The sequence below is a fragment of the Cervus elaphus genome, chromosome 20 (assembly GCF_910594005.1).
Source record: "Cervus elaphus chromosome 20, mCerEla1.1, whole genome shotgun sequence".
In the NCBI taxonomy this organism is placed as follows: domain Eukaryota; kingdom Metazoa; phylum Chordata; class Mammalia; order Artiodactyla; family Cervidae; genus Cervus; species Cervus elaphus.
In genome coordinates, this window is record NC_057834.1 from 47,468,964 (window position 1) to 47,495,446 (window position 26,483).

Here is a 26,483-nt window from a genome sequence, read left to right on the forward strand (position 1 = left end):
GAGCAGCACTTTTAATGTCCTTCAAGAACTTTTCCTTTGCATTCACAATTTGGCTAAGCATTTAGTGCAGGAGGCTCAGCTTTCAGCCTCTCTCAGCTTTCAACTTGCCTTCCTCACTAAGCTTAATCATTTTTAGCTTTTGATATAAAGCTAGATGTGTGACTCTTCCTTTCACTTGAACTCTTAAAGGTCATTGTAGAGTTATTAACTGACCTAATGTCACTTTTGTTATGTCTCAGGGAATATAGAAACCCAAGGAGAGGGAGAAAGATAAGAGAGTGGCTGGTTGGTGAAGTAGTCAGACCACACATATTTATTGGTTAAGTTCACTGTCTTATATGGGACAATACATGGCACTCCAAGACAAAATAGTAACATCAGATCACTGATCACAGATCATCATAACAAAGAAAATGACAATGAAAAAACTTGAAATGTTGTGAGAATTACCAAAATACGTCTCAGGGTGCACAGAGATGTGAGTGAGGAGTAGCCTTTGGAAAAATGGCACTGACAGATTGGTTCCATGCAGGGTTGCCATATACTTTCAGCTTGTAAAAATGCAATAAGGTGCAATAAAGGAAAATACAGTACAATGAGATAAGCCTGTGTACAAAATTTTGTGTTTGCTGTCTTTCTGGCTCTTGCAGAAACAATTAGAAGAGCAAGAATGGACACAAGCACTTGCAGGCCAAATTGTGACTGTTAGTGTCCTGGGCTGTTTTTATTAAAATGCCTGGTGTGACTCCACAGAAATCTAAGTAATCTTAGAGGTAAATTCTTGCTTATAGACACAGTAAAGAAAGAATATGAGTAGATGAAAGTTTTTTGGAGTTGAAGGACTAGGATTTTTCAGAGAAATTGATTAAACTTTGAAATTAGCAGCTCTTCATCAAATATTTTTAAACATGCATTATTATTCTTTCCTGTTGATTGTGGGGCCAAAGTTTTGTTTGTGTGAGTTGACATAGATTTGTGTTTGAAGAACCAAAAGAAGGGAGAGACTGAAAATAAAACTAAATAAAAGTAGAAATTTGGGGCTATGTTTCATGTTTTCATTTCCCCTTGATATTTAATAAAGATTTTATATTTTCCTTCTGTTACCTGTCCCTGTTCCAAGATTGTTGCCCCAGGCATGTTCTCTGGAAATGGGAATTATATGCACTTATTATCTCCAGACTTAGATATTTTCCTTGCAGTGCTGGTTTGTGGGCTTATCTGGAATATTCTGGGTATGAACCTATGGTTCAGGACCTTCTGAACTCTTGGGTTTAGACAATTCTCAGTGATGTGTGAAGGAATTTTGAGTTGAATATTGTCCACAGGTGAATAGGGTTTAGTTTTGGCTGTAGATATAGGGCCTCTGTGAGCCAGATAATAATAGAGAAATAACCCAAATGTTAGGAATTTAGCCTCTGCAAACTCTAACTACAGGATGTTTCATGGGACTTTCTATAAGATTCAGACCTCCTATTATGTATTAGCATAATACACTGATTATGGTGTTCCAGTGACTTGATTCTTGGGAGTAACATTTATTGCTGCCAACCAGCGATTTTTAAAAATCCTTCCTGTGAGGAAGGATGCCCATGGGGAAATCTGAAGCTGTTCTCTGGGTTTTCCCTATTTGGTTTGGGGAAGTTTCCATAATTTTATATAATAACATATACAATTTAGGTTTTTAAATTTTCATTTTTGACATAATTTTGTCCCTCATTTCTTTCTTTTTAGGATATACCTCTAAATTAACAAACAGTAGAAATTGTCTGCTCTGTTTGAAAAGCATTCTGAACAATTTAAGCTAAAAGGATGCTTTGTTTCTTTTGGGTGGGTAGCAAGAAGATTATATGTATTTATAAAATTCTTTTCCATCAAGGGTACTTAAAAGCATGTATTTAAAATTAAGGACTTTTTGAAAAATGAACTGTGCTTAACAAAATAGTCTTTTAAAAACTTTAAAATGGGAGTGTTTACTGCAAGTACAGGAAATTGGTGACAGGCAGAATTTGTCTCTGATAACAGAACAGATAGAGACCATAGAACAGGAAAGATAATAGAAGATATAAGACAATGGAGTTATACCTCAACTGGCCTTTTTTGCCACCAAGGAATGCAAAACTATTTAGTCCTTTGTGTAGAGAATAATTTTAATCCAAATATGATATAACTTCTTACCCTCTGTTGGGTTTTATTACACCAAGATTCTGACCCTTTTGGACATGAAAACCTTGTTAACTATTCTGGTCAGTGACACTTTACAAAAAGATACCAGATGGTGCCAGTGGGAAAGAATCCACCTGCCAATGCCAGACACAAGAGATGTGGTTTCAATACCTGGGGTGGGAAGATCTTCTGGAGTAGGAAATGGCAACCTGCTCCAGTATTCTTGCCAGGAAAATTCCATGGACAGAATGGGGTTGCAAAGAGTTGGACATGACTGAGCAACTGAACACAGCACACAGATACTTACAGTGAAGAAATACATTGGAGCTACTTTGGACCATATTGGTGCTTATTGTTTTGTGGATGTTTATCAGTGAATCTGGGCTTCCCAGATGGTGCTAGTGGTAAAGAACCTACCTGCCAATGCAGGAAGTGTAAGAGACAGTGGTTCGATCCCTGAGTTGGGAAGATCCCCTGGAGAAGGGCATGGCAACTCACTCTAGTTTTCTTGCCTGGAGAACCCCCCATGGACACAGGAGCCTAGCGGACTATGGTCCATAGGGTTGCAAAGAGTCGCACATGACTGAAGTGACCTAGCACACGTGCAAATCAGTGAATCTACTCATGGGGAAAATGGTACTGGAAAGTAGTACATGCTATCTTAGCATTCACTTGGAATTTTTTATAACTATGTTTCTCTTCATTTGTCATTTAGATGTAAATTATTTGGCTTCTATTCAAACCATTTAAATCAATTCTTACCATAATACACATGGCTTAAGATTCATGGGTGGAAAAAAAAAAAGATTCATGGGTGAGGATGTATCTTCATTCATGCAAATTTTAAGACAGGAACTTCCAAAGATGTTTTAGATTTGTGAAGATCTCTCTCAATTTTTCATCACTGTTAAAGGTCAGAAAATTTACATCCTTTTTTCCTTCTTCTTTTACTTTTCTACTTTTACACAATATGAAATCAGAATTATTAAGCACGGTATCCCTACACTTATTAAAATTGGAGCTTTAGAATGTTTGAGACACATAAACTGATGATTGAGTTTTTAAATAGGTTTTGTCTGAGTTATAGATAGTTCATTGAATATCTTACGAGTATTGCATATACCTCCTATGGTCCAGGCACTGTTCTAGGTTCTGGTTATACAAAGACATCTGAATTAAAAGTGTATGTGTACTTTTCACATCTTGCATTTCATATGGAAGAGTAAGTCCATTTTCACCTGCAAACTAAGAAATTCAAATTTAACTCACAAATTAATTTTTCTACAGTCTTAAAAAATACAGCAAAACAAAAGAAAAAGGAAAAAACATAGCATGTAGCATACATCAATATAGCACAGCAAGTGTTAATGGATTTTGTTTTTGCAGTAAATCCAATATTATAAAATAGGACAAAACTGGAAAGTCAAAGATTATTCAAGATTCATCAACTCACCGGGATGAATGTTTTATAAAACAAAAATGCTATAAATAATATAAAAAATACCCTTATTTATAAATTCAGTTTTTTGTTGGTTATATTTTCTTAAATCAAGACATGTGAGTGTATGCCTGTGCTCAATGTGTCTGACTCTTTGTGACCCCATGGACCCCTGGGCTCCTCTGTCCATGGAATTTTCCAGGCAAGAATACTAGAGCAGGTTGCCATTTCCTACTCCAAGGGATCTTCCCGACCCAGGAATTGAAACTGTAGTCTCTTGTGTGTCTCCTGCATTGGCAGGCAGGCAGATTCTTTACCACTGTGCCACCTGGGAAACCAAATCAATCAGTTCAGTTCAGTCGCTCAGTCGTGTCCAACTCTTTGTGACCCCATGGACTGTAGCACGCCAGGCTTCCCTGTCCATCATCAATTCCCAAAGCTTGCTGAAACTCATGTCCATTGAGTGGGTGATGCCATCCAACCATTTCATCCTCTGTCGTCATCCCCTTCTTTTCCTGCCTTCAGTCTTTCCCAACATCAGGGTCTTTCCCAGTGAGTCAGTTCTTTGCATCAGGTGTCTGTCATATCGCGAAGTCAATACTTCGCAAAGTATTGGAGCTTCAGCCTCAGCATCCATCCTTCCAGTGAATATTCAGGGTTGATTTCCTTTAGGATCAAGGCATACCAGTTTTTAAAAAGTGGAAATATTTTGCTATGAATATTATATCTTAAGTCAATTTCTGTGGGTCTGGTATCTCTTAAGTAGAAAACAAATGTCCTATTAGATAATACCTGTAAGGGGCATAGAAATCCTCAAAATGATATCAGGGAAATAAAAGTAGTATCTCCCTTGTTGCATTTATGTGCCTTTTTATAAAGGCAGATTTCAAAGAGGAAGACAGATGTTTCTCCACTTTGTTTTTATTTAAATGTACTACTTGGGATTTGAAGCTTCTGCACTTCTTCTGTTTGTTTGGATTTTTTTTCATGGCTTGATCTCAAAAGAATGGAATGAAAAATTTAGTGAAAGCTTTGTTGTTTGAAATTGCAGGGTGCTGTGAGACTTACTGCAAATCCCTAATGTCTCCCTGTCTGCCTTCAATTCTCCTATTTTTGGTAATAATGCAAGCAGTCATTTTAGAAAACTTTGCTTTGTTCATTTTACTGAGCTTCTTCCAGACACCATGTGCCTGAAGCAATAGCAGCCAGCCACAGCCAAGGTCCTAGGGTGTAAGCTGAGACTTCATCTTTCTCAAATGCTGCCACTTGAAATTTGCATAAATGTTGAAAAGAAAATTAAAAGGGCCCTCTGTACCTCCTCTTCACATATTTTAGGAACCCCAGCCATTCAAGGCAGTAAAATGTCTTTTGAGTCATCTGTGGATATAAAAGCACAAATAGATACCATCCTGCAGACAGAGGGAGCAGGATATGGGAAAAAAAAAATCATGTGAGACAGACAGCAGACAGAGGCTTATTTGAAGAGGCTACAAAGCAGCAAGTAATGCCAATTTAAAGCGATTACATGTTAATGCAACAAGTGAAACACATTTGAAGGCTGCTCAGATTACACTGGCTGGGGTGCAGACTTAATTACTCATGTTAGAGATTCCGAAAACAAAGGGAGGCTTTTAGACCAGTGATACGTACCTGACATGATACTGAAAAGCCTTGGAAAAACTTAGGTAAATGCCTAGAGAAATTTTTAAGGACAATTCCAGTAAGTTGGATACCTGAGGTCTGTCCCTAAATGGGTAAATTCCTGAGGCACTGGAACTGGTTAAAATCAATGACAGTTTATTTTGTTGTTTGCTGTATTTATATACAAGTGAAGCTGATAAACATGAATAAATACTAGAACCTTGTCTGGACTGAGTTATACTTAAACAACAAAGGTTTGTGTTGTATTTCTTAAAGGTTCTTTCTGGAGTGATTCTGAAATTGATATTGAGAGAAGGCCTGCCAAAGGTATACAATAAAAGCAATTTTTATTTCATTCCTATTTATCTTAGAGTCATTGAGGCAGGTCATATTCTATCTGTCCCTACTCCTAACTTCCCTAGACTGTGTGGGCCCTGAGGATAGGAATTGTTTTTTCTCTGTTTGACTTTCTTGCAATGATTAGTAATGGGCTGTGCTCTAGAGTAGTTGTTTAACAAATATTAAAAGCGTCATATTAAACCTGAATGACATTTTTGCTCATATATAGTGTTATTTTACCTTTCATGAATTACTTCTCCTTATGCTTGCAGTGCTATACCTTTTTTTTTTTTTTAAAGCAATGAGTGACTGATTTTTTTTTAGATAGCAGTTTAGTATCTCTTTTATTAGACCTTTATTGGTGACAGCTGGAAAGCATTTATTCCATTTATTTATAATATGACCTAAATTTCTTAGGACTCTTGATTTCTCAGTTTGTGTAAAGTGGGGTCTGACTGATACAAGAAGTTCCTCTAAAGCCACCATTTACAATGAAATCAATTTATAAAGAATTCAGGTACCTACTATGTGAAAGTAAGTGAAGTGAAAGTTGCTCTGTCATGTCCAACTCTTTGCCACCCCTGGATTATACAGTCCATGGAATTCTCCAGGCTAGAATACTGGAGTGGGTAGCCTTTCCCTTCTCCAGGGGATCTTCCCAACCTAGGTGTTGAACCCAGGTCTCCCACATTGCATGCAGATTCTTTACCAGCTGAGCCACAAGGGAAGCCCAAGAATACTGGAGTGGGTAACCTATCCCTTCTCCAGGGGATCTTCCCGACCCAGGAATCAAACTTGGGTGTCCCTGCATTGCAGGACTCCTACTATGTGAGCAGTCCTTTTTTGAGTTCTTACTATGTGTAAGACATTGTTCTAGGCTCTTAAAATGCATTAATTCAGTTAATTCTTATCAGGGCTCTGGTAAGAAATGAAAGCACAAAGAGAATGAGAGATAGTAAATGGGGGAGCTAGAATTCCAGCTGAGATCCTGATTGCAGCATTTATGCTTTAATCACTGAACTAGATTGCCTCAATTATACAGAAGAGAAGTAGTTTCTATCCTCTAGAAACTTAGAAGTATAAAAGCTGAGAGAGTTAGAAGACAGTACAGAATTAAATGCTAAACTTTTTAGCATTTATTAGTGAGTTATTAGTGTTACAAGAGTAGGGGTTGGCCTGAGAGGACAGAATGGTCCAGGGGAAGCTTTCTGGGCTGGGCAGGAGGCAAGCTGTGCTGGGAGGAAGGAGCAGAATTTAGATACTAAAGGGGAAGTAGCAATCAAGAGGAAGCTGAGATACTAGTGGAGGCAAGGAACTGAGTTTGTGGTGATCTATTTGAGCTAAAGGCTGCATTCAAAGCGGTTCCTGGTAATGTTGGACCCATTGTGGGCTGTGATCTTGAAGGCACAGGTGAGGGCTTAGACTGGAAGAATTAAGAAGCAACTTGTCCCTGGAAGAAAAAGTGCCAGGCTTGGCACTGTATCCACCCAAGGAACTGCACTGACCTTTCAGCTGGTTCTTCTAAAGCCAAGCTGAAAATAACTTTTGAGAATTGAATAAGAACTGAAAGCCACTATATGTAGACGGGCAAGTGGTGGAAGGACACGTTGCAAGTGATACTTCTGGGAGGTTAGAGGTGATTAAAATAAAATCCTTACCATTTGGGGGGAGCTGAAAAAATGGGTAGCTTCAGCCTAGTCTAAAAAGGAGTACCTTGCATAAGCTTTTATCAGAAAGGAAAAAAAAAAAACCCTTCCTGACACTGGAGCATTTAATGGTCCTGAGTTTTTCAAACACAGATCTGGTTGTATTATTTTTCTTGCTTAGGGCAGCCCAGTAGTCTGTGCTCACCCCTAAAGTAGAAGCTGTAGTCTAACCCCTGCCCACCTTCCTTGCTATCTCCTGTTAGTCTCCCCTTTGTTTAATAATTTCTAGCCATACAAACATGGAATACCAGTCTCATTCCATCTTCGGGCTTTTACACTTGGTTTCCTCTTTTCGGGATCACTCTTTCCCCGTATCATCATGATACTTGGTCTTATCACCTGAGAGAGGCCTTGCCTCGTCACCCTATCTAAAGTAGGTCCCTCTACCTCTGGCCTTCCTGGTTATATTGTATCCCAGAACTGGGTTCTGCTTCCAGTAGAATCTATCACTTACCACTGTGAGTTAACTTTATTTATTCATTTATTATGTCTTTGCCTAGTAGAAATAAGGTTCATGTGGACAGGGACTAATAAAACATGATTTTTCTGACATCATGGCCTGTATCTCAGATAGTAGATGCACTATGTTTGTTTCTTCATTCTTCCTTCCTTCCTTTCTTTCCTTTCCTTTTTGCTTTTGTGGCTTTCAGGATCTTAGTTCCCTGACCAGGGATTGAACCTATTCCCTGGGCAGTGAAAGTGCAGAGTCCTAACCGCTGGCCTCCAGGGAATTCCCTCTGTATGTTTCTGAATATTGAAAAACTAGTCCCCAAATACACAGAAAATGTGGGGACTTCGCTGGTGGTCCACTGGTTGAGAATCTACCGTCCAATATGGGGGATGTAGGTTCGATCCCTGGTCAGGGTACTAAGATCCCACATGCGGCAGGGCAACTAAGCCCTTGCACTGCAACTAGAGAAAAGCCCAAGAGCCACAAAATTAAAAAAAAAAAAAGAAAATGTGTGAAATTTAGCATCTAGATGTTGTGTCACATTGCCAAGTGATGGAGTGATGAAATTGGAATCTACTGCTTCTTTTTGTTTTTGCCCTTTTGGGGGGCAGGGGCATGCACATACAGATACACAGTATATCAGATTGATATTTATCAAGCAGTAGTTATTGAGTAACATCTGTAGTTTAAGATGAAAATTCTGGAAAAAGTCACTCCTTTTGTGAGTGACTAGTTTTTCTGAGTCTCTTAAAACAACACTTTAAGCATCATTTCTTTGATTAGTGTGATTGAACACTTTCTACTCTGCAGATATAAAGCTGCTTTAAATTTTATGAAGTTTAACTGTTTTATATTGGGAAACAGTAAGTTGAATTTTGAAATGAGGTCTTTCATAATCTCACTATCATGGTTTTGAGTTATCAAAGTTTTAACTTCTGTTTTTATGACAAATAATTACAGTATTCTTTTAGAAATAGCCCCTGAACAAAGTAGTGTCCAAATTTTACTTTTTTTTTTATTGGTCATTCATTCATTCAGGCACTATATTGTCATGTACATCATCCAAGACTTCCAATGTATTATACAGCCTTAGGAGATTCCTTAAAGTGGACTATCATGCCTTAATACAGCTGTTGTCTCCAAGTGTGGTTCCTCAAATTAGCAGAATTAGCATCACCTGGGAATTTGTTAGGAATCCAAATTCCCAGGCCCCCTTTAGACTGATTCCCTCAAAAACTGTGGGAATGCAGTTGGGCAGTTTGTGTTTTAGCAAGCCCTCCAGATGATTCTGATACACACCAGTTTGATAACTGTGGCTTCAGTTCAGTTCAGTTCAGTCACTCAGTCGTGTCCGACTCTTTGCAACCTCATGAATCGCAGCATGCCAGGCCTCCCTGTCCATCACCAACTCCCAGAGTTCACTCAAACTCATGTCCATCGAGTCAGTGATGCCATCCAGCCATCTCATCCTCTGTCGTCCCCTTCTCCTCCTGCCCCCAATCCCTCCCAGCATCAGGGTCTTTTCCAATGAGTCAACTCTTCGCATGAGGTGGCCAAAGCATTGGAGTTTCAGCTTCAGCATCAGTCCTTCCAATGAACACCCAGAACTGTGGCTTACTAAATGTTAAAAGTTCAAGGTAGCATGATCCTGCAGATCAGTCACATAGCATTAATTATTAGCCTTGTAAGCCCACCTCCTTTTTGTCACTGAATTTGATTGGTTCACTGAGACTAGGCTGTAAAGTTATTTTCTATATTGATTGCCACATATTGACTTTAGGTTGTTTATATTTCTCTGAACCTGTCAGTGTAATGATTTGCCAGGACACTTAATAGGAACAGACTGATTTTTTTTTTTCCTTTGCATCCATGGCTTTCTGAGTCACAGGTGGCTGGCCTCTTATATCCTTCTGGATAAAGCTGTCTAGGCACCAGGCATGGCACTCATGTTCTGTTAATGAGGGAGCTGTCACTGTTGGTCACAGGGGACCCTGCAGGAGTATTTAGTTCACCCCCATTTGGTTTACAGGTTGGGAGATTGATCCCCCACAAGGTTCTGCTTTTCTTGCAGGGGTGTAGCTCATTTGTGGTGAGGACAGGATTTCAGGACTTCTGACTCCCTCTGCTGCACCAGGATTCCTGCAGGGGGAGGACAGAGCTGTGGCTTGCTCTGTGCCTGCAGGACATTCCTTTCCTACTGAGAGGCTGCCTTTTTTTTTTTTTTTAAAGAAAAAAGCAAATAGGAAAAAAAAAGTCAGGAAGTTCTCATTGAAACTAATAAAAATGTCTAAAGAGAATAAAAAAAATCAGTTTGAGAACTTTGGTATGGAGGAAATAACCTGACATTAACTGTTTTAATTATAGTTGTTGCATTGGGCTTATCAGTGTGGGAAGAGGGAGCATTTGAGCCCTACAGGGAAGTGGGATATGGATAGCAAGATGACCCTGTTCCTGCATATGCCTATTCGGATTACAACCTAGTGACTGCTTGTGTGATCCCAACAGCTGTCACGGAGATGGGGCTGGACTCAGTAAAGCCCTGCAGTGTCATAGCTAGTGCTAGGGTGGAATGCCCCATGAGGTGGTCTCTTAATCTCCTTGGCCTTCACTTTCCAATATATGGGTATATTAATACCTATTCTGCCAAATTTGGGAAGAAAAGTGTCATAGTGGGGAGCAGCATATTACTGTGTTCAGAGGACAGACTCTCTCATGAGATCCAGTCTCCCTAGGTTCAAATCCTGGCTCTTTAACTGACGGTTGTGACAATAGGTAGGTCACTTATGCTTTCTGTGGAAATGAGTTTAATGAAATTAACTACTTCATTAGGGTTGTGGGGAAGATTTAATTAGTCTATATAAGTGCTTTAGAACAATATTGCTGTGTGTTAACTATTGTTACTAGTTTTAAAAAATATTATTACCTTAAGAGATGAGATTTTTATAAACTTTCACCAGTTGCTAACAGTAGTGGACAAGCAAAGGGTTCTCATGCAGCAATTGTTAGTAGAGGAGTTGTTCTAATATCTAGCTTGTACATGGGCCCTGCTGTGAGAAGAAGCTAGTATGCCCCAGAAGGGCAGACCTAGAGCCTCTAATGTTGTAATTTATTCATAGAGTGATATGCACACTCTATTCGTAGAGTGATAAGCACAGAGGAAACTCAAAACCAGGGCCTTCTCAATTTTGCTTTCAGGTGTTTTTTTTTTTTTTTTTTGCTTTCAGGTATTTTTATATGAACCATCCTAGGAGATGAATATCTTCATAATCTTCTAGAAAATGTTTCATGGACTTTCATTTTGGTTTTTATTGTTTGACAAGGTTTCTTTCTGTCTTGCCTTTCTAATTGTTACTAGGATTCTTGATAAGCATTTTGGTGATGAAAATTCTAACTCTAAAAGCTAAACTATCAGGGTATTGTAACTATCCAGCATACAAGTGGCAGCCTTTGGGTAGACTTCCTACTCTTTCGGCTGAACTCAATGAAGGTTTCTGCTTTTGCTGTTTATTTCTGAGCAGTCTCTTTTGGGAGGGAATTAGGATGGTGAAGTGCCTTTTTACTATGGGAATGAGGATTCAAGAATTTGAGAATTATTATTTTATTTATATATATATAAAATTAACTTTTCATTTTCTTTACTTTGATATCCCCCCTCTTCTACAAGCTCTATTCATGGTCTACTCCCCATCTTTGTTTGAGCCCCTTGAAGTTAGTTAGAGATTATGTTTTATTTATTTCTCTATGTTTTTTATTCTGCCTTTTCTTCTGGATCCTAATACAGCATCTAGTACACATTAGGCTCTCAAATATAGTTTATTGAATGAATATTATTTATGTTTCTGTTTACTTCTTAAAGTGGCCTGTTTTGAAACTTCACGTGAAGGCTTAAGTAATTCATTGATATCATGGTGACCTAGTATCTACAGTCTTCCTGAATATTCATTGATGAATCCTTACATTGCTTATCTGAAGTGTCCAAATCCCAAGATGCTTGTGGAATATCATGGATTGGATAGCATAACTTTAATTTTCATAGTGTCATTGGGAAAGGGATGTAGCAGCCTAGAGAGATAGAAGCACAGAGAATTAAGAATGCCATTCAAGACCACAGAGCAGTTGCTATGGGAAGAGACTCTTGGGATGAGCTTTTCTACTTTATGACCCCAGAAGCCAAAAGATAAAAAGATGATCTGAATTGGATGTTTCTTTAATGTCTAACGGTTATGATTAGTGACTTATTTCTAATGTGCATTTGTTTTTATTTTTAGCATTGCAATGTCGGGATGGCTATGAGCCCTGTGTAAATGAAGGAATATGTGTTACCTACCACAATGGTACAGGATACTGCAAGTAAGTTTTTCTCTGTTTTTTTTTTCATGTATCTTATTTTTCCTCAGTAGAAAATTGGGCAAAATTTGGCTCTACTATCGTATACTTAATACCTCTGTGAAATGTTACTGGTTCACTAACTTTTCTGATGTAGTTTTTTGGAAGATGAGGATTTGGATGTCAGATAAATGGTTAATAAGAATTTACTGTCTTATCCTTATCTTTTTCATAATGATAAAGACTTTCAGTGCGTAGCTTGTGTGTGTGTGTGTGTCTGCCTGCCTGTGTGCTTAGTCGCTTAGTCATGTCTGACTCTTTGTGACCCTTTGGACTGTAGCCCACCAAGCCCCTCTGTCCATGGGATTTTCCAGGCAAGAGTACTGGAGTGGGTTGCCATTTCCTCCTCCAGGGGATCTTCCTGACCCAAGGATCAAACCCACGTCTCCTGTGTCTCTTGCATTGCAAGCAGATTCTTTACCCACTGAACCATCAGGGAAGCCCAGAGAGTATATTCTTTAACATTTTTCAGTTTAATCGTTAAGTTAAGAAATCTTTCAGGTAAGAAAATTTCAGTTTTCAGGTTAGAATCTATTCTCAATGTGTTAGCTCTGATCTTGTTTTTAAGTCAGACCAAATGCATGTTAACTTTAATTCTGCCTACCATAGGTAAATATTATAGCCATGTAACACTTTTTTTTTTTCCTAATGTAAAATATCCAGTTTTGAAGGAGAGTCTGTGAGAGAAGAAAATGCACACTTGCCTGTAGGGATGGAGTAGGGAGCAGGGGCTGTGGGTGAAGGTCATTATATGGATTTAAAAGAATAAGGGTTAGGGTTAGGAAATGGCAGCCCACTCCAGTATTTCTTGCCTGGAAAATTCCATGGACAGAAGAGCCTGGTGGCTTCAGTTCATGGGGTTGCAGAGAATTGAACATGGCTGAGCATGCACACACTAGCCACGCTAGAGAAGAATTAGGATGAGGAATAGGACTAGGGAGTATAGGCTAGTTCTCAGGAGTGTTTCTTTTCTTCCTGTCTGATCATGAAGTGTAGCCATACTTTTTGTTTGAGGAAGCCTGTGAGGTAATCTTTTAAATTGCTTCTCTAGGTTTCCTATGGATAATTTCCCCCGATTCTACCTCAATTGAAAATTTTTGATAGGAACATGTATCCATTCTATTTCTTTAATAGAAAATAAGATTTGGTAGTATGACATTTATCTTCTTTAATACAGAAGTATTGGGGTGTATTTGTTCTTTGCTTTGGTAGAAGTATGTGCTTGATAAGCATTTTAAGTGAGTTTATGCAACATAGTTTTGTTTCTTTTCTGGATATTTAGCTGAATAACTTAACTGTAATAATTACATTTGTTCCAATCAAGTCTATTCTGACACCGGGATTTAAGTTCTTTAATGTAATGAACAAGAATTTTTCCAAGTCAGAAAAAATTTTCTTCACCAAAGTGAAAATATTTTAAGCTGTGATGACAGTAAAGCTTAACAATAGGTTATTTGGATTGGAATAAAAATAACATTGGAAATGAAATTTTTTATGTAGCTGATTATAGGCTGTTCACTTAGTTTTTCTAGCTGGGAAAAAAATCCAACCAAAAACATGTGATGTAGTCTCCTCTAAGAATGGAAGCACAACTGGAGATAATAGGGAAAGGAACTTAATATGTTAGAATTGGCCACTGCAATCTTGTTTAGTCTCTTTTTGGCATCTGGTGTCTTAGTTACTTGCTTCATTCTATTATTTAGCTATCTCATGGTAGTTAACCCATTATATTATGATCATTTGTTGATAATGTTGTTTCTCCCACTAGAGTATGAGAGGTCCTGGTCTTGTGCATTTTCAGTCTGGTATGTAGCTAGTGCTCAACAATATGTTTCTTGAACCAAAAGATGCTCAACAGGTATCATCATTCACTTGTTTATTTATTTATTTACTTGAAGGATAATTGCTTTACAGAGTTTTGTTGTTTTCTGTCAAACCTCGACATGAATCAGCCATAGGTATACATATGTCGCCTCCCTTTTGAACCTCCCTGCCATCTCCTGCCCATCCCACCCCTCTAGATTGATACAGATCCCCTGTTTGAGTTTTCTGAGCCAAACAGCAAATTCCCATTGGCTATTTTATATGTAATGTAAGTTTCCATGGTACTCTTCCCATACATGTCACATGTTTTTAAATCTATTTGTCTTAAATAAGTAGAGACTGGACCTTTCCTCTGAGAATTTTGTTTGCTTCATGTAGTATTCAGGATGTCGGTACCATGCTGCTGCTGCTAGGTCACTTCAGTTGTGTCCGACTTTGTGCGACCCCATAGACGGCAGCCCACCGGGCTCCCCCATCCCTGGGATTCTCCAGGCAAGAGTACTGGAGTGGGGTGCCATTGCCTTCTGCGGTCGGTACCATACAGGGAGGCAATTTAGTTCTAAATTATTTAGAGATAATTCAACTTGGTGACTTATGTAGGGAGAATTTCAAATACATTCCAAGTCTTAGCCTACATATTTGTGGTCTGACATGGGGAGAGAAGATTCTAGAGGAGACTAAACTCTGAGCACATACCAGGAATGGACACTAAGGGTCATTTTAGGAGAGAAAAACAGATCTGTGAGTCTCAGGCTCTCCAACCAAGGTGAGAGAGACAAAGTTGCCCCCAGTTTTCAGAAGAAGCATTGCTAGGAAACAGGGGACTCACTTTGTGATTGACAAAAATGGAGCTGCCAGAATTCTGTTGCTGAATATGTGTTAATTATTGATGGGGTGGATTGCTTATGGATATAGTTCTAGATATAGTCCTAGACGTCCCTCAGATGACTTCCAACCCTGTTGTGAGGGAAACAACCTTTTGAAAAGCAGAGTAAGGGGAAAAATGGGCATGGCCACCTTCTGGGGAGACCAACATGGATAACAAAGCTTGTAAAAAGTGGTTGTTTCTCTACTTCAGTGAAAGTAATATTAGCATCTTCAGGAGTAGAAGAATCAACATAAATGGACACAGGAAAAGCAAGAACAATATCAGGGATGCCAGGTCACTCGTCCTACAGTGGCACGCCAGCCAACATCCACAGCATGTTAAGCAAAATTTAAGTAAAAATAACATTTACTTAGCAGACCTTTCAGTATATCTTCACCACCTTTATTTTTTTTCCCTAGGGAAAGAAGTTACTCTGGCTTGCTCAGTAAATATTATTTTCACAAAATGGTATATGATTATTAGAACGCTTAGAAGATTTATAAAAATCACATCAGATATACAGGACTTAATGACTGTCTTTTTATTCATGAGATTGCTTAGTGGATTAAGGAAAGAGAGCTGAGGCCAAATTTCTTTTACTGGGGTGAGTGGGTGGGAGTTAATGGAAAATGTTTTAAAGTAGAAGGCAACTGACTGTCTCTTTAAAGAGCATAATGTTATTGACTTAGCTAAATTATAGTGGTTGTTTATGGAAATTATAGAAATCCTTGATAAGATCACATTGACAGATGAGGACAAGTACTTTTAAAGGTTAATTTTGTACACAGCTCAACTGTTTTTTTCTAACTGTTAAGTATTCTATCAGTCTGTGATTAGATTGGGAGCCAGACAAGAAGAACCTGTGTAATCTTGCATAAAACTCAATTATTGCTCCTAAATAGTTGTTGTCAGCTCTTAATAAAGCCCTCTCACTACACAGAGGTAAGACATTTCATTCTCTCCCTTGTCCTACTGGGAGGTGTAAATATATAATTAAGTTTGGCTGTCATTAATCACTTTCAAGTTGTTTTCTCAGGCTTTCAAATATAAACCATTCCAAATCCCGCTTTGATTAAAACTCGTGGGCAACTCAAGTTCACTAGAGTGTTGGGGGTGGGTGAGGTTACAATTTGCAAAATTCACAAAATGCGTATTTTTAAGGACACATTTTTCATAGTTATTTAAAGTCCTTGCCTGCCAGTTTTTAACATATGGGTTGTCTTTGGGTGTGTTTCCATCAACAGCTCTTTCAGTTTCCCTTTACTTCATGTTTATGGTAGTTTTTATTGTTCCCTGGACGTTATAAGTGATGCGTTTTAAAATTTATCTTCTACTAAAGAATGTTACTGGAAGATCAGCTTGATGCTATGGAGGCTTGTATTTCGGTTCTGGTATGGTGGGTCTGTTTTGCTCTTAGTCTGATGGTGTATTTTAGGCAAGACTTGGAGGCTGGATACACTCCTTATTCCCAAGGTATGACCCTTCAGTGAATTCAGTGGAAAGTATGAGGTGTTTACCACATACTGGGATGTATCTCAAGCCCCTCTAATTTGGTAGGACTTGAATTCAAACGTCTGACTCCCCAGAACCATGCTCAGCTTTTCAGCCTTCCAGCTCTTGCTTTCTGTTGTGTTCCTCATATCATCTTGTTGTGGAGTTACATGACATGTTTTGTAACACGTCTGGTTACAAAACTGGTTCTGTCTAGTTCAGGGTTTCTCTTCCTCAGTTTTCAGAAGAATTTTGACAGTTCCAGATACCTTTGACTCCTTGGCTCTTACAGGACTTCCATTCACTTGTGCTTCATGAACTGGGGAATACCTTCAGGGAAAAAGGTATATAAGTGTAGGTTTCATAGATGTAGTTTGTTTTTTCCTTTGAGGTTCATATCCCTTCTAGTTTTTACCTGCTTTGATTGCTCTCTGGTACCTTTTAATATTTTGCCTGAAGTTTATAATTATTATAAATGAGAGAGTTGATCTAAGTTACTCTGCCCATTACTTCATTGGAAGGACTGATGCTGAAGCTGAAGCTTCAGTACTTTGGCCACCTGATGTGAAGGACTTACTCATTGGAAAAGACCCTGATGCTGGGAAAGATTGAAGGCAAAAGGAGAAGGGGGCAGCAGAGGATGAGATGGTTACATAGCATTACTGACTCAACTGACATGAATCTGAGCAAACTCTGGGAGATAATGAAGGACAGGGGACCCTGGCTTGCTGGAGTCCATGGGGTTGCAAAATGTCAGACATGACTTAACCACTGAACAGCAACTCTGCCATTATTTTTAATAGTAAAAATTAAAATTTTAAGAGTCTTTCAAAATTTTCTGCATACCACTTAAGAGGTAACTAGCACAGTATTTGTGAAACAGTAGAAAATCACCATGAGTTATATAGCTTCTGTGAATGGTTGATTCCTTTTGAGAATCTCTACTTTTTGCCAAAGTATCTAAGTAGAAACATTTTAAAGTAAATTATTATAAATAAAAAATTTTATAAAGCATAACTGTCACATTTCACCTAAAATTTATCTACTGATGCTAAGAAACAATAAACTTAAACAACTAACAGTTTTCCTTGCCAGGATTAGGAAGTAGCATTGGTGGTCCAGTCCTCCAAAAGCCATCCAAGAAAATCAGAGCCATTGCCTTCTTCATCCTCTAGAGAGAAGGAAATAGCAACCCACTCCAGTATTCTTGGCAGGATAGTCCCACGGATAGAGGAACCTGGTGGGCTACAGTCCATTGTGTTGCGAAGAGTCGGATATGACTGAGCAACTGGGAATAGAGATACTCAAAATACTCCAGAGCCTGACTTGTTAGTGTAGGGTGCATCACCAGTGTGTTGTGGTGTACTGCCCTAGAAAGGCATTTTCAAAAGTCATGCCTGACTCAGCATTTTCCACTTTTGTTCACCTTGCTGGTGCACTCCGTGCTGTTCAGGAGCAGTATCAGATCAAAGAAAGGCCCTGGGAAAAATATCAACTATTAAATCGCTTTCTCTTTTCCTGCTGAAACTGGTTTTGCCAGCAAGGTTCCTTCAATCTTGATAAATAATATTTGAAGGCAGTAGTTCAAAATTAATACAAAAATTATGATTGAAATATGCACATTAAAAAAAAAGATGAAATCAGTACTGTTGATTTTTTTTTCTTTTGCTCCAGGCCCCTGTATAGTTAGTATGGCACTGGTGAGTGAAATAACACATTTGGAAGAGCCCTGTTTGGTGACATGGAAAGGACAAGTTTTCATGTCAGATAGACTTGAAGTTGAGCCCCAAGTACTGTCAATAATTAGATCTTTGGCAAGTTGAAGAGTATTATACTAGCTAACATTTTTTGAGCATTTATTACGTACTCTGTGCTCAATTAAGCTCTTTACGTGTATTTTTCTAGTCCTCAGGTAAGGTTGAGCGTGCTCAGTCACTTAGTTGTGTCTGACTCCGCAACCCCATGGGCTGTAGCCCCCCAGTCTCCTCTGTCTATGGAATTCTCCAGGCAAGAATACTGGAGTGGGTTGCCATTTCGTCTTCCAGGGAATCTTCCTGGCCCAGGGACTGAATCTGTGTCTCCTGTGTATCCTGCATTGGCAGGTTGATTCTTTACCACTGAGTCACCTGGGAAGCCTCCTCAGGTAGATAATATCCCTGTTTACCAGTGAATATATGAAAACTCAGAGAGGTTAAATATTTTTCCCAATATCACATAACTCTTTAAGTATCTGACCTGAGGTGTGCTCTTTGAAAATGTACTGTTTCTCTGAGTCTCAGTTTGCTTATCAGTAAAATGGGACAAAATTACCTATTTAAACTACCTAAATGGTAGTTTAAACAGGATCTTCTAAAAAGGCAGTGTGGAACATTTGAAAGTGCATGAAATGCAGCTTTTCAGATCAGGATTATGATTAAAATTCTATATAGTTTCCTTTAAAGTAGAGACATAGGTAGATCTGGGTAGCTCATAATATTGGGTTGGCCAAAATTTTGTTAGGGTTTTTCTGTACCATCTTATGGAAAAACCCATGTGAAGTTTTTTGCCAGCTGAATACATGGGCCAGGCTTGGCTAATGCTGCATTTCTGAGAAGTGACCTTGACCATAAGAGCTCAGTGCAGTTAATGCAGATGAAATATAAGAAGAGAGCAGTGTGTTAAACCAGCTAATCTTGGCCTGCAAACCTGGCAGAAATAGTTAGGAGTTTAGCTAGGCTTCTTTCAACACAGTCCCCATAACACAGGTTAACTGTAATCCTAAGTAAAGTTTCTTTCTCATTGTTCCATTGTGGCATGTCAGCACCATTAATTTCATGTAGTAATTCCTTTATCCCCCTTTTCTTTTGACTAAGCAGGATGAGAAATATTTCTCTTTCATGATCTGGAGTAACTTAATTAAATCCTTCATTTAAAATTTTGGCTGTCTTTTATCAAGGCTAGCAAGATTGAATACAAAGGGTTTGAGGAAGTCAGAATGTGATAAAAATGTAATTATCTAAAAATTTCCAAGTACTTTTTTCTCTGTTAAGCTAGCTTAAATGTGTGGGCGTGATGAAGCTTTTCGTTAAGCCTCCTTCTCAGCATCCTGAGCTAGGAATTTTGTAGCTAGGAATGAAGTTTAGTGTTTCTGCCACCCCCATCCCCTCATTGTGTGAGTGTATATGTGTGTGTGTGTGTGTATTATGTGTTTTGTTTTCAGTTTTTTAGTTATGTTTTGTTTTACATCTCAGTGTCATTTACAATTTCTCTGGGGAGTCCCGAAGTTTTCTATACCCTATTCACTCATTATCGGTAATCTTCACTAGCACTTCATCCTCTGTGTCTGAAAATGTATTACTGACTCTCATACTGATGACTTCAGTCTTCTCTTATTAATGCAGTTACCTTCTGTTTAAAATGTTCTGCTCCTAAACGATCTTCTACTTGTATCCAATAAAAAGGCCTTTATGGAAAGAAAGTGAAAGCAAAAACTAATAAAGGCGTTATTTAAATAACAGGTGGCATTACTCAGAATACATATCCAACTGGAATGTTATATCCATTTTTTTTTTCTTTACATAAGTTTGAGGAGAAGGTAGGTGTTAATGAGAAAAGAGGCTGATTAAACCTTCTGTAGAATAGTAACATTTAGGGCACAGAGTCTATGTGGATTCAGGCTACTTTCCAACAGGTACTATATGTATTATCCTGAATCCTCAACACTGAAAGACAGACTCTAAGACACTTTAGGATCATCACTGTTTGTCTTAGTCAACTCAGGCTGCTATAACAAACTACCAAAGACCAGGTGGCTTAACCAACAGACATTTATTTCTCATAGTTCTGGAGGCTGGGAAGTCCACGATCAAGGTGCTGGCTTCCTCAATTCCCTGTGAGGACTTTCTTCCTGCTTTGTAGCCAGCCAGCTTCTCACTATATCCTCACATGGTGGGAAGAGAAAGTTCTGGTCCCTTTGACTCCTTTTAAGGGCATTAATCCCCTCATGAGGACCCCACCCTCTTGACTTCATCTGCTGAGTTATTTCCCTAAGTCCCCAGCTCCAAATAACATCACATTGGGGATGAAGGTTTCAATATAAGGATTTTGAAGGGGTGCACTCAGTCCATAGCCCTCTTCAAAGGAAAGTTTAATTTTCACCAAACTGGTGTTTATTAAACTGGCTACTGTGATTAAGCACTGTGCAGGGTATTGTAGTCAAACATAAAGGCTGAGGAGGCCTGTGCTATCTGACTTTCTTATTCACAAGTATCTATACCTCGGGAGTGTCTGTTAATGAATGTTGTGTTTCTCTTGCATAAGACATGGTGGCAGTTCTCTGATGTCTTGCCATCTTATTGGGGGGATGAGGCATATACATACATATATATGTATACATATATATAATATATGTATGTATATGAACTGTGGAGATTGAGACAAGGGAACGACTGCTATGGGATGTAAGACTAAAATCAGAGAATTTTTTGTGGTTCACTTATAACCTGAGAATAAATCTGAGAATATTGACTGTGTCTTAGGAAATGGATAGGCAGAAGGATGGAAGTAGAGAGACTGAGGCAACTAGAAAAGGCTATGATTAACTGAAATAATCATTACCAATATTGTCATTGTTGTTTCCTTAATGACATAGTTTTAAAACTTTTTTTTTTACATCGCGGGTGTTCTCTGTCTGTACTTCAGTTTATGTGAGGTTTTGCTCAACTAGCTTGTGGATTTTTAATCTGTTTCACAATGACAGCTAACTGATTTGAAAAATCATTCCTTTAGCACATGTTGGCTTGAATGCCTGAGGTAGGCGATCTGGATTAAGGGATGAGGGGGGAGACCAAGGACAAAGAAGAGGGAGCAGCTGGGAGCAATCATCTCTCCTTCCCTCTGCCTTTTGGCCTTGACTGTTGAGTTTTGTGCTGCTTCCAGAACAGAGTGGCCAGGTAGGCTTGTGGACATCATTTACAGGGAAACTCAGAATTCCGAATCTCTGAGGCAAGAAAAAAAAAAGGGTTAGGAGGAGTGATGGAAAAACAGAGATGTCAGGAGCAGGATCAATCTTCATATAAGGCATAGTGCATTCTTGATCTGAGGCATCCCAACCTCAGATCTCTTTTGTACAGCATATCATTGTCCTGATCCTGTTTGTTTCAGGGATCCAGAGTAAGCAAGCGTCTGTTAGACACATCTCTGGTTACCCCAAATTAGCTCATGTCCTTTTCTGCTTGTTTCCTCTGATTATATAGTACATATCCAAACCTTCAATTATACAGAATAAACCAGGGATGCCTATTCTGTGTGGAAAACATTTGATAGTGGTTATGATTCCTTTGCCTAGACCATGGCAGTGACTTGGCCATTTAACCGCCTGTCCCTTTAAAATTTTGAAATGCTGGTGGTTATTGTGTAAGCCAGAGACATCTCCTTAAGGAATTATTTTACTGGGCAACTTGCCTCTTCTGAAATCTCACTCAGCCTGAAAAGTACCTCAGGAACCTTTTTGACTTAAATTTTCCTCTTAGCTGCATTTGTAAGTAATATTTGTGGTGTCTCATTTTCTGTCTCATATTGTTAAAACTTATGGCCTTGAATTTCTGGGTCACTCTTAAAAAATGGACAGAACTTGATTACTAATGAAAAGTTGACTCATTTCCTCTTAGGCAAAGGCTGACACTGATAATCAGAGTTTATAGTTAGTTTTTAGAGAAGCATACTCTCTAATTATGGGACATCATCACCTATTCTTTCCTAAATTTTATAAAAATTAATGAGAGCATTATGAGCTGGGAAAATGAGTAAGATAGGTACTTATGCTGTGTTGAGATGATATATAAAAGTTATGTCTGGAAAAAGGTCCTACGTGAATTTAATTAAGTGGTTGATTCCCTGCAAGCTTAAATTTGGTGCATCTCTTCCCAGACATACACAGTCATTTTTAGTCTTGTGTGATTTGTTAGTGGATCAGGGTCCATAAAGGGAGGGACTGCAGTGTCTACCACTATTCCGTCCTGAGGAAAACAGGCTTTCATGTTGGCCATATGACTTGGGGAAGAGGCCTTTCTTTCCCTTTTAGGCTCATGGTTCCTCTTTATTCTCCATATCTTGTTTAAATTATTCGCTCTTTCTCTTTTGCTTATTCTTTGCTTCCTTATGCTTCCTGCAAGGGGTTAGCTGAAAGTGTGGGTTGTGCAACAGTTCCTTTATACAAGTGTGTATTGAATTGTCTGTGTGCTTAGAAGGATGAGAGTTAGGTAGCATGAAGAATGTAAAAGAAGAGACACATGCACAGTTCTTGCCCCAGGGAGTCCCTGCTTAGAGTGGGTTGATGGTCAAGACATACACAACCATTGACCCCAAGCATTACCATCAGCAAACATCATTGCATTCTCGGGCAGTATTGCTGAAGAAATTCAAAAACCAAAATTGTAGAGTCATGAAACTCAGGAGGTGGAAGGGATTTTGTCGAGCACCTTTCCCACTCATCTTGTTTTATAAGATGAGGAACCCAAGGCTTAATGTGGCCAAGTGACTTGTCCCGTGTTACATAGCTGATTGGAATGTTAGAGAGGGACTAAAAGCTGTCTCTCAGCCCCGTTAGGTGACCTAAAGACTCAGCACTGTTTCTCTTCATTCTTGGTCCCAACTCTCAAGGGACTGCTGTTCAGGGTGAAAACAGAGAAGGGGAAGAGAGAGAGAAGCAGAATTAAAAACAAACAACCTAGGGCTCTTATGAGGCAGTTTGAAAGACCAAGAATCTTAACTCTAGCTATACGTTTTATTTTTTAATATTCCACGAAACAAAACAATGTGGAAGTTCTTTTGAGTTCCTCCTAAAGTAGGTCTTTAATTCTCCTAAAGGATATTAATATCCACAGGGGCTGTAGAATATACCTAAATGGAATCATACAATTTTAGAGTTAAAGGTATTATGAGAGGTTATTTGGCCTAGCATCTTGTTTTAATACATGAGGAGACTGAGGCTCAGAGAAGTAAAGTGGCTTTTTCAAGATTCACACCTAGTGGAAGAACCAGGGCTTGATCTAGAGGAAAGGTCTGTGGAGAGCCACTCAATCAAAAGCTCTGAGAACATGCTCAAGTCTCCGGTGAGGGTTTTGGAAAATAATATTTTAGCTACATTTTTAGTCTCATTCAGATAAGAAACAGACTCAGGACATATCTACCTACCTACCTACCTACCTGTCTTTAAGTATGCCCTGAGTATGTCTCACCTACCAGTAGACATGGGTTTTTAAAGCAGAATGATGTAGGAGAATATAGCACATCAGGTGTGGCTTTGCCTTGCCTCCGTTTAGTAAGTGAAGTGCCTCTCAGGATGCATTTATCTTCACTTTGTGTGAACTTGAATGCATACTTTGGGGATTCTTTTGATATTCAGTTTCTTTGGTTTGGAAGGTCACAAATCGTTGTAATATCTTTAGCTTAAAAAAAAATTTTTTTTTTGACTGTTTGGGCCTGATCCCATCTTTTAAGGGAAGTAGTAGTTTTTGTCTTGAGTCACCACATTAAGTTTATATACTCTAATTCTTTTCCTTAATGTCTGTTCTTTTTATTATTATTGGTTCTAATTATGCAGAGGTATAACAGTTGACAGTGGTGATTCTCTGATGATTGGGTTGCCTTTCTGAAATTAAACGTGGTTCTTAACAAGTGCTCCTAAAGTGACTGACTTCCAATAAACAAAAAAAGTAACCTAAATTGCAAGCACATGTTTTGAAGGTGTTTTTAGCCTCAGATCAGTTCAGTCCCTTAGTCGTGTCTGACTCTGCGACCCCATGAACTGCAGCACGCCAGGCTTCCCTGTCCATCACCAACTCCCGAAGCTTGCTCAAACTTAGGTGCATTGAGTTGGTGATGCCATCCAACCATCTCATTCTCTGTTGTCCCCTTCTCCTCCTGCCTTCAATCTTTCCCAGCATCAGGGGCTTTTCCAAGGAGTCAGTTCTTTGCATTAGGTGGCCAATGTATTGGAGCTTCAGCTTCAGCATTAGTGCTTCCAATGAATATTCAGGACTGATTTCCTTTAGGATGGACTGGGACTCTCCTATGTATACTTTAATGCTGTCCTGACCTTAAAGCAGGCATCAGTGAACTTTTTCTTAAAGTGCTAGATTATAAAGGTTTTAAGCTTTGCTGGCCAAGAAACAAATTAAGGATATGATGTACATACCTATATACCTCTTTAAAACATAGCCATTAAAACATGTAAAAGCCAGTTTTAGCCCCTGGGCTGGAGGTACAAAAACAGGTGGCCTGTAGATTTTGCCCAGGGCAGTATTTGCTGACCTTTATCTTAGAGGATAGTAGCCATTTGAAATGCTTCATGTCCTTGGATGGCATGAGATATGGAAGAACCATTCTTTGTGCTAAGCTTTTTTTTTTTTAAATATACAAAAGGAATTCTTTAAGCAGCTATTGCTGAAATTAGAACAAAGAATTATACCTGAATCTTCCTATATCAGTTTTTAGTTGATGCGACTTTTCTAGTTGAGATGATCTATACTGGAGGTCTGCACCAAAGCCAAGATCCTGTTAAATAAAGAATGTTTTTAAAAAATAAATAAAAAATTACATTTTTTCTTTGACAGTAACTGTTCTCTTATTGTCATAAAAGTAATAAGTGTTGTGAGATGTCATTAACTTCATGAAAGTTATGTTTTGTGTGGAAAACCTTTGGGGGTGATTATAGTGATAGTGATGATTTCAATAATTATCTTTGTTCTCAAAAGCTTACAATCTAGAGGAAAACAGATAACAAACCAAATCCAGTCCCAACTGTGTAGTTGTTGATAGAGCATGCTTCCAAGTATAGACACCACCAGGCTAAGACTCAGAGAAGGCAATGGCACCCCACTCCAGTACTCTTGCCTGGAAAATCCCATGGACAGGGGAGCCTGGTAGGCTGCAGTCCATGGGGTCGCTAAGAGTCAGACACGACTGAGCAACTTCACTTTCACTTTTCACTTTCATGAATTGGAGAAGGAAATGGCAACCCACTCCAGTGTTCTTGCCTGGAGAATCCCAGGGATGGGGGAGCCTGGTGGGCTGCCGTCTATGGGGTCGCACAGAGTCGGACACGACTGAAGTGACTTAGCAGCAGCAGCAGGCTAAGACTTTCACATGTACTGCCAGCATCAGCCATGTAGTGAAGGATTGAAGGTTTTGCTGTTTTTGTTATAAGAATGCAAGAGTACATAAAATAATGATAGCATTGTATTTTTAAAAGAAATCATCTTTATGGTATCTGGATGTATGGTATATAAATCTTCTCATTAGACCACTGTTTAGCTTTGCAAGATTTCCACTTTGTCCCTGTGGAAGCATAAACTTTGATTTCATGCAGCAGATCAAGCATAGGTGAAGGAAACTCCAAAGCTGAGAAACAATTTTTCAGAAGTGTGTGAGTTTGAATATATACAAACATAGGCAGCATTTGTAGGAAACCTTTCTGTTTAATTCAGCTAACATTTATGAGTGTTATGAGTGCCAGATACTAAGCTAAAAACTACTTTATTTGGATATGCTATCTCAGTGTTTCTCAACCTTTTTATCTTTATCACCCCCTTGCCCCAAAGGAGCATTTTTAGAGTTTTTTTCCCCTAATCTCTCTACCCCAACCCCATGCAATTTTAATACCATAGATATATTGTGTATCAGTTTATCTATTGTAGCCCTTTGGAAGACCATTATAATAACTAAGGTTTTTCTTTAACCCCCAGGAACCATTATTTTTATGCTTTGGGTCACAGCCCTATCTTTTATGGGAACTAGTGGTTTTGGTCTTGAAGTAGGATTCAAGGCACTGTTATTTATTTCCTCATGCTGTCCATTATTTTTATTACCTGTTGTTCTAGTCTAAGTAAGCCCATTTAAATGAGATTTTATAGTGTTTCAGGGCATTTTGAAATTATATTTTCCTATATATTATATATATTTCAATATATTATTTATTGAATGGTCTTGCATACCTATACATGTTATTATTACATTTTTTGGGAGAATGATGTATTCAGAATCTACAAAGAAATATTTTTTATTTCTCTTCAAACTTATCTCTCAAAGTTCGAAAAAATGCAGGTTTTTCTCCTGCCTACTCTCGGATTCAGGCTTGGTTTGATATGATTTGAGTACAGTTATTTTTCAACTAGGAATCCTTTTAGGCCAAACCAT

General features: G+C 38.6%; 1 protein-coding gene across 1 annotated transcript in view; it reads left to right on the forward strand.

Annotated features, from left to right (window-relative positions):
- Positions 1–26,483, forward strand: part of NOTCH2 (notch receptor 2) — a 170,132-nt gene that overhangs the window by 36,148 nt on the left and 107,501 nt on the right. Inside the window, exon 2 of the mRNA XM_043877037.1 lies at positions 12,007–12,088. Coding sequence (XP_043732972.1) covers positions 12,007–12,088 — 82 coding nt within the window. The remainder of the gene's footprint in view (positions 1–12,006; positions 12,089–26,483) is intronic.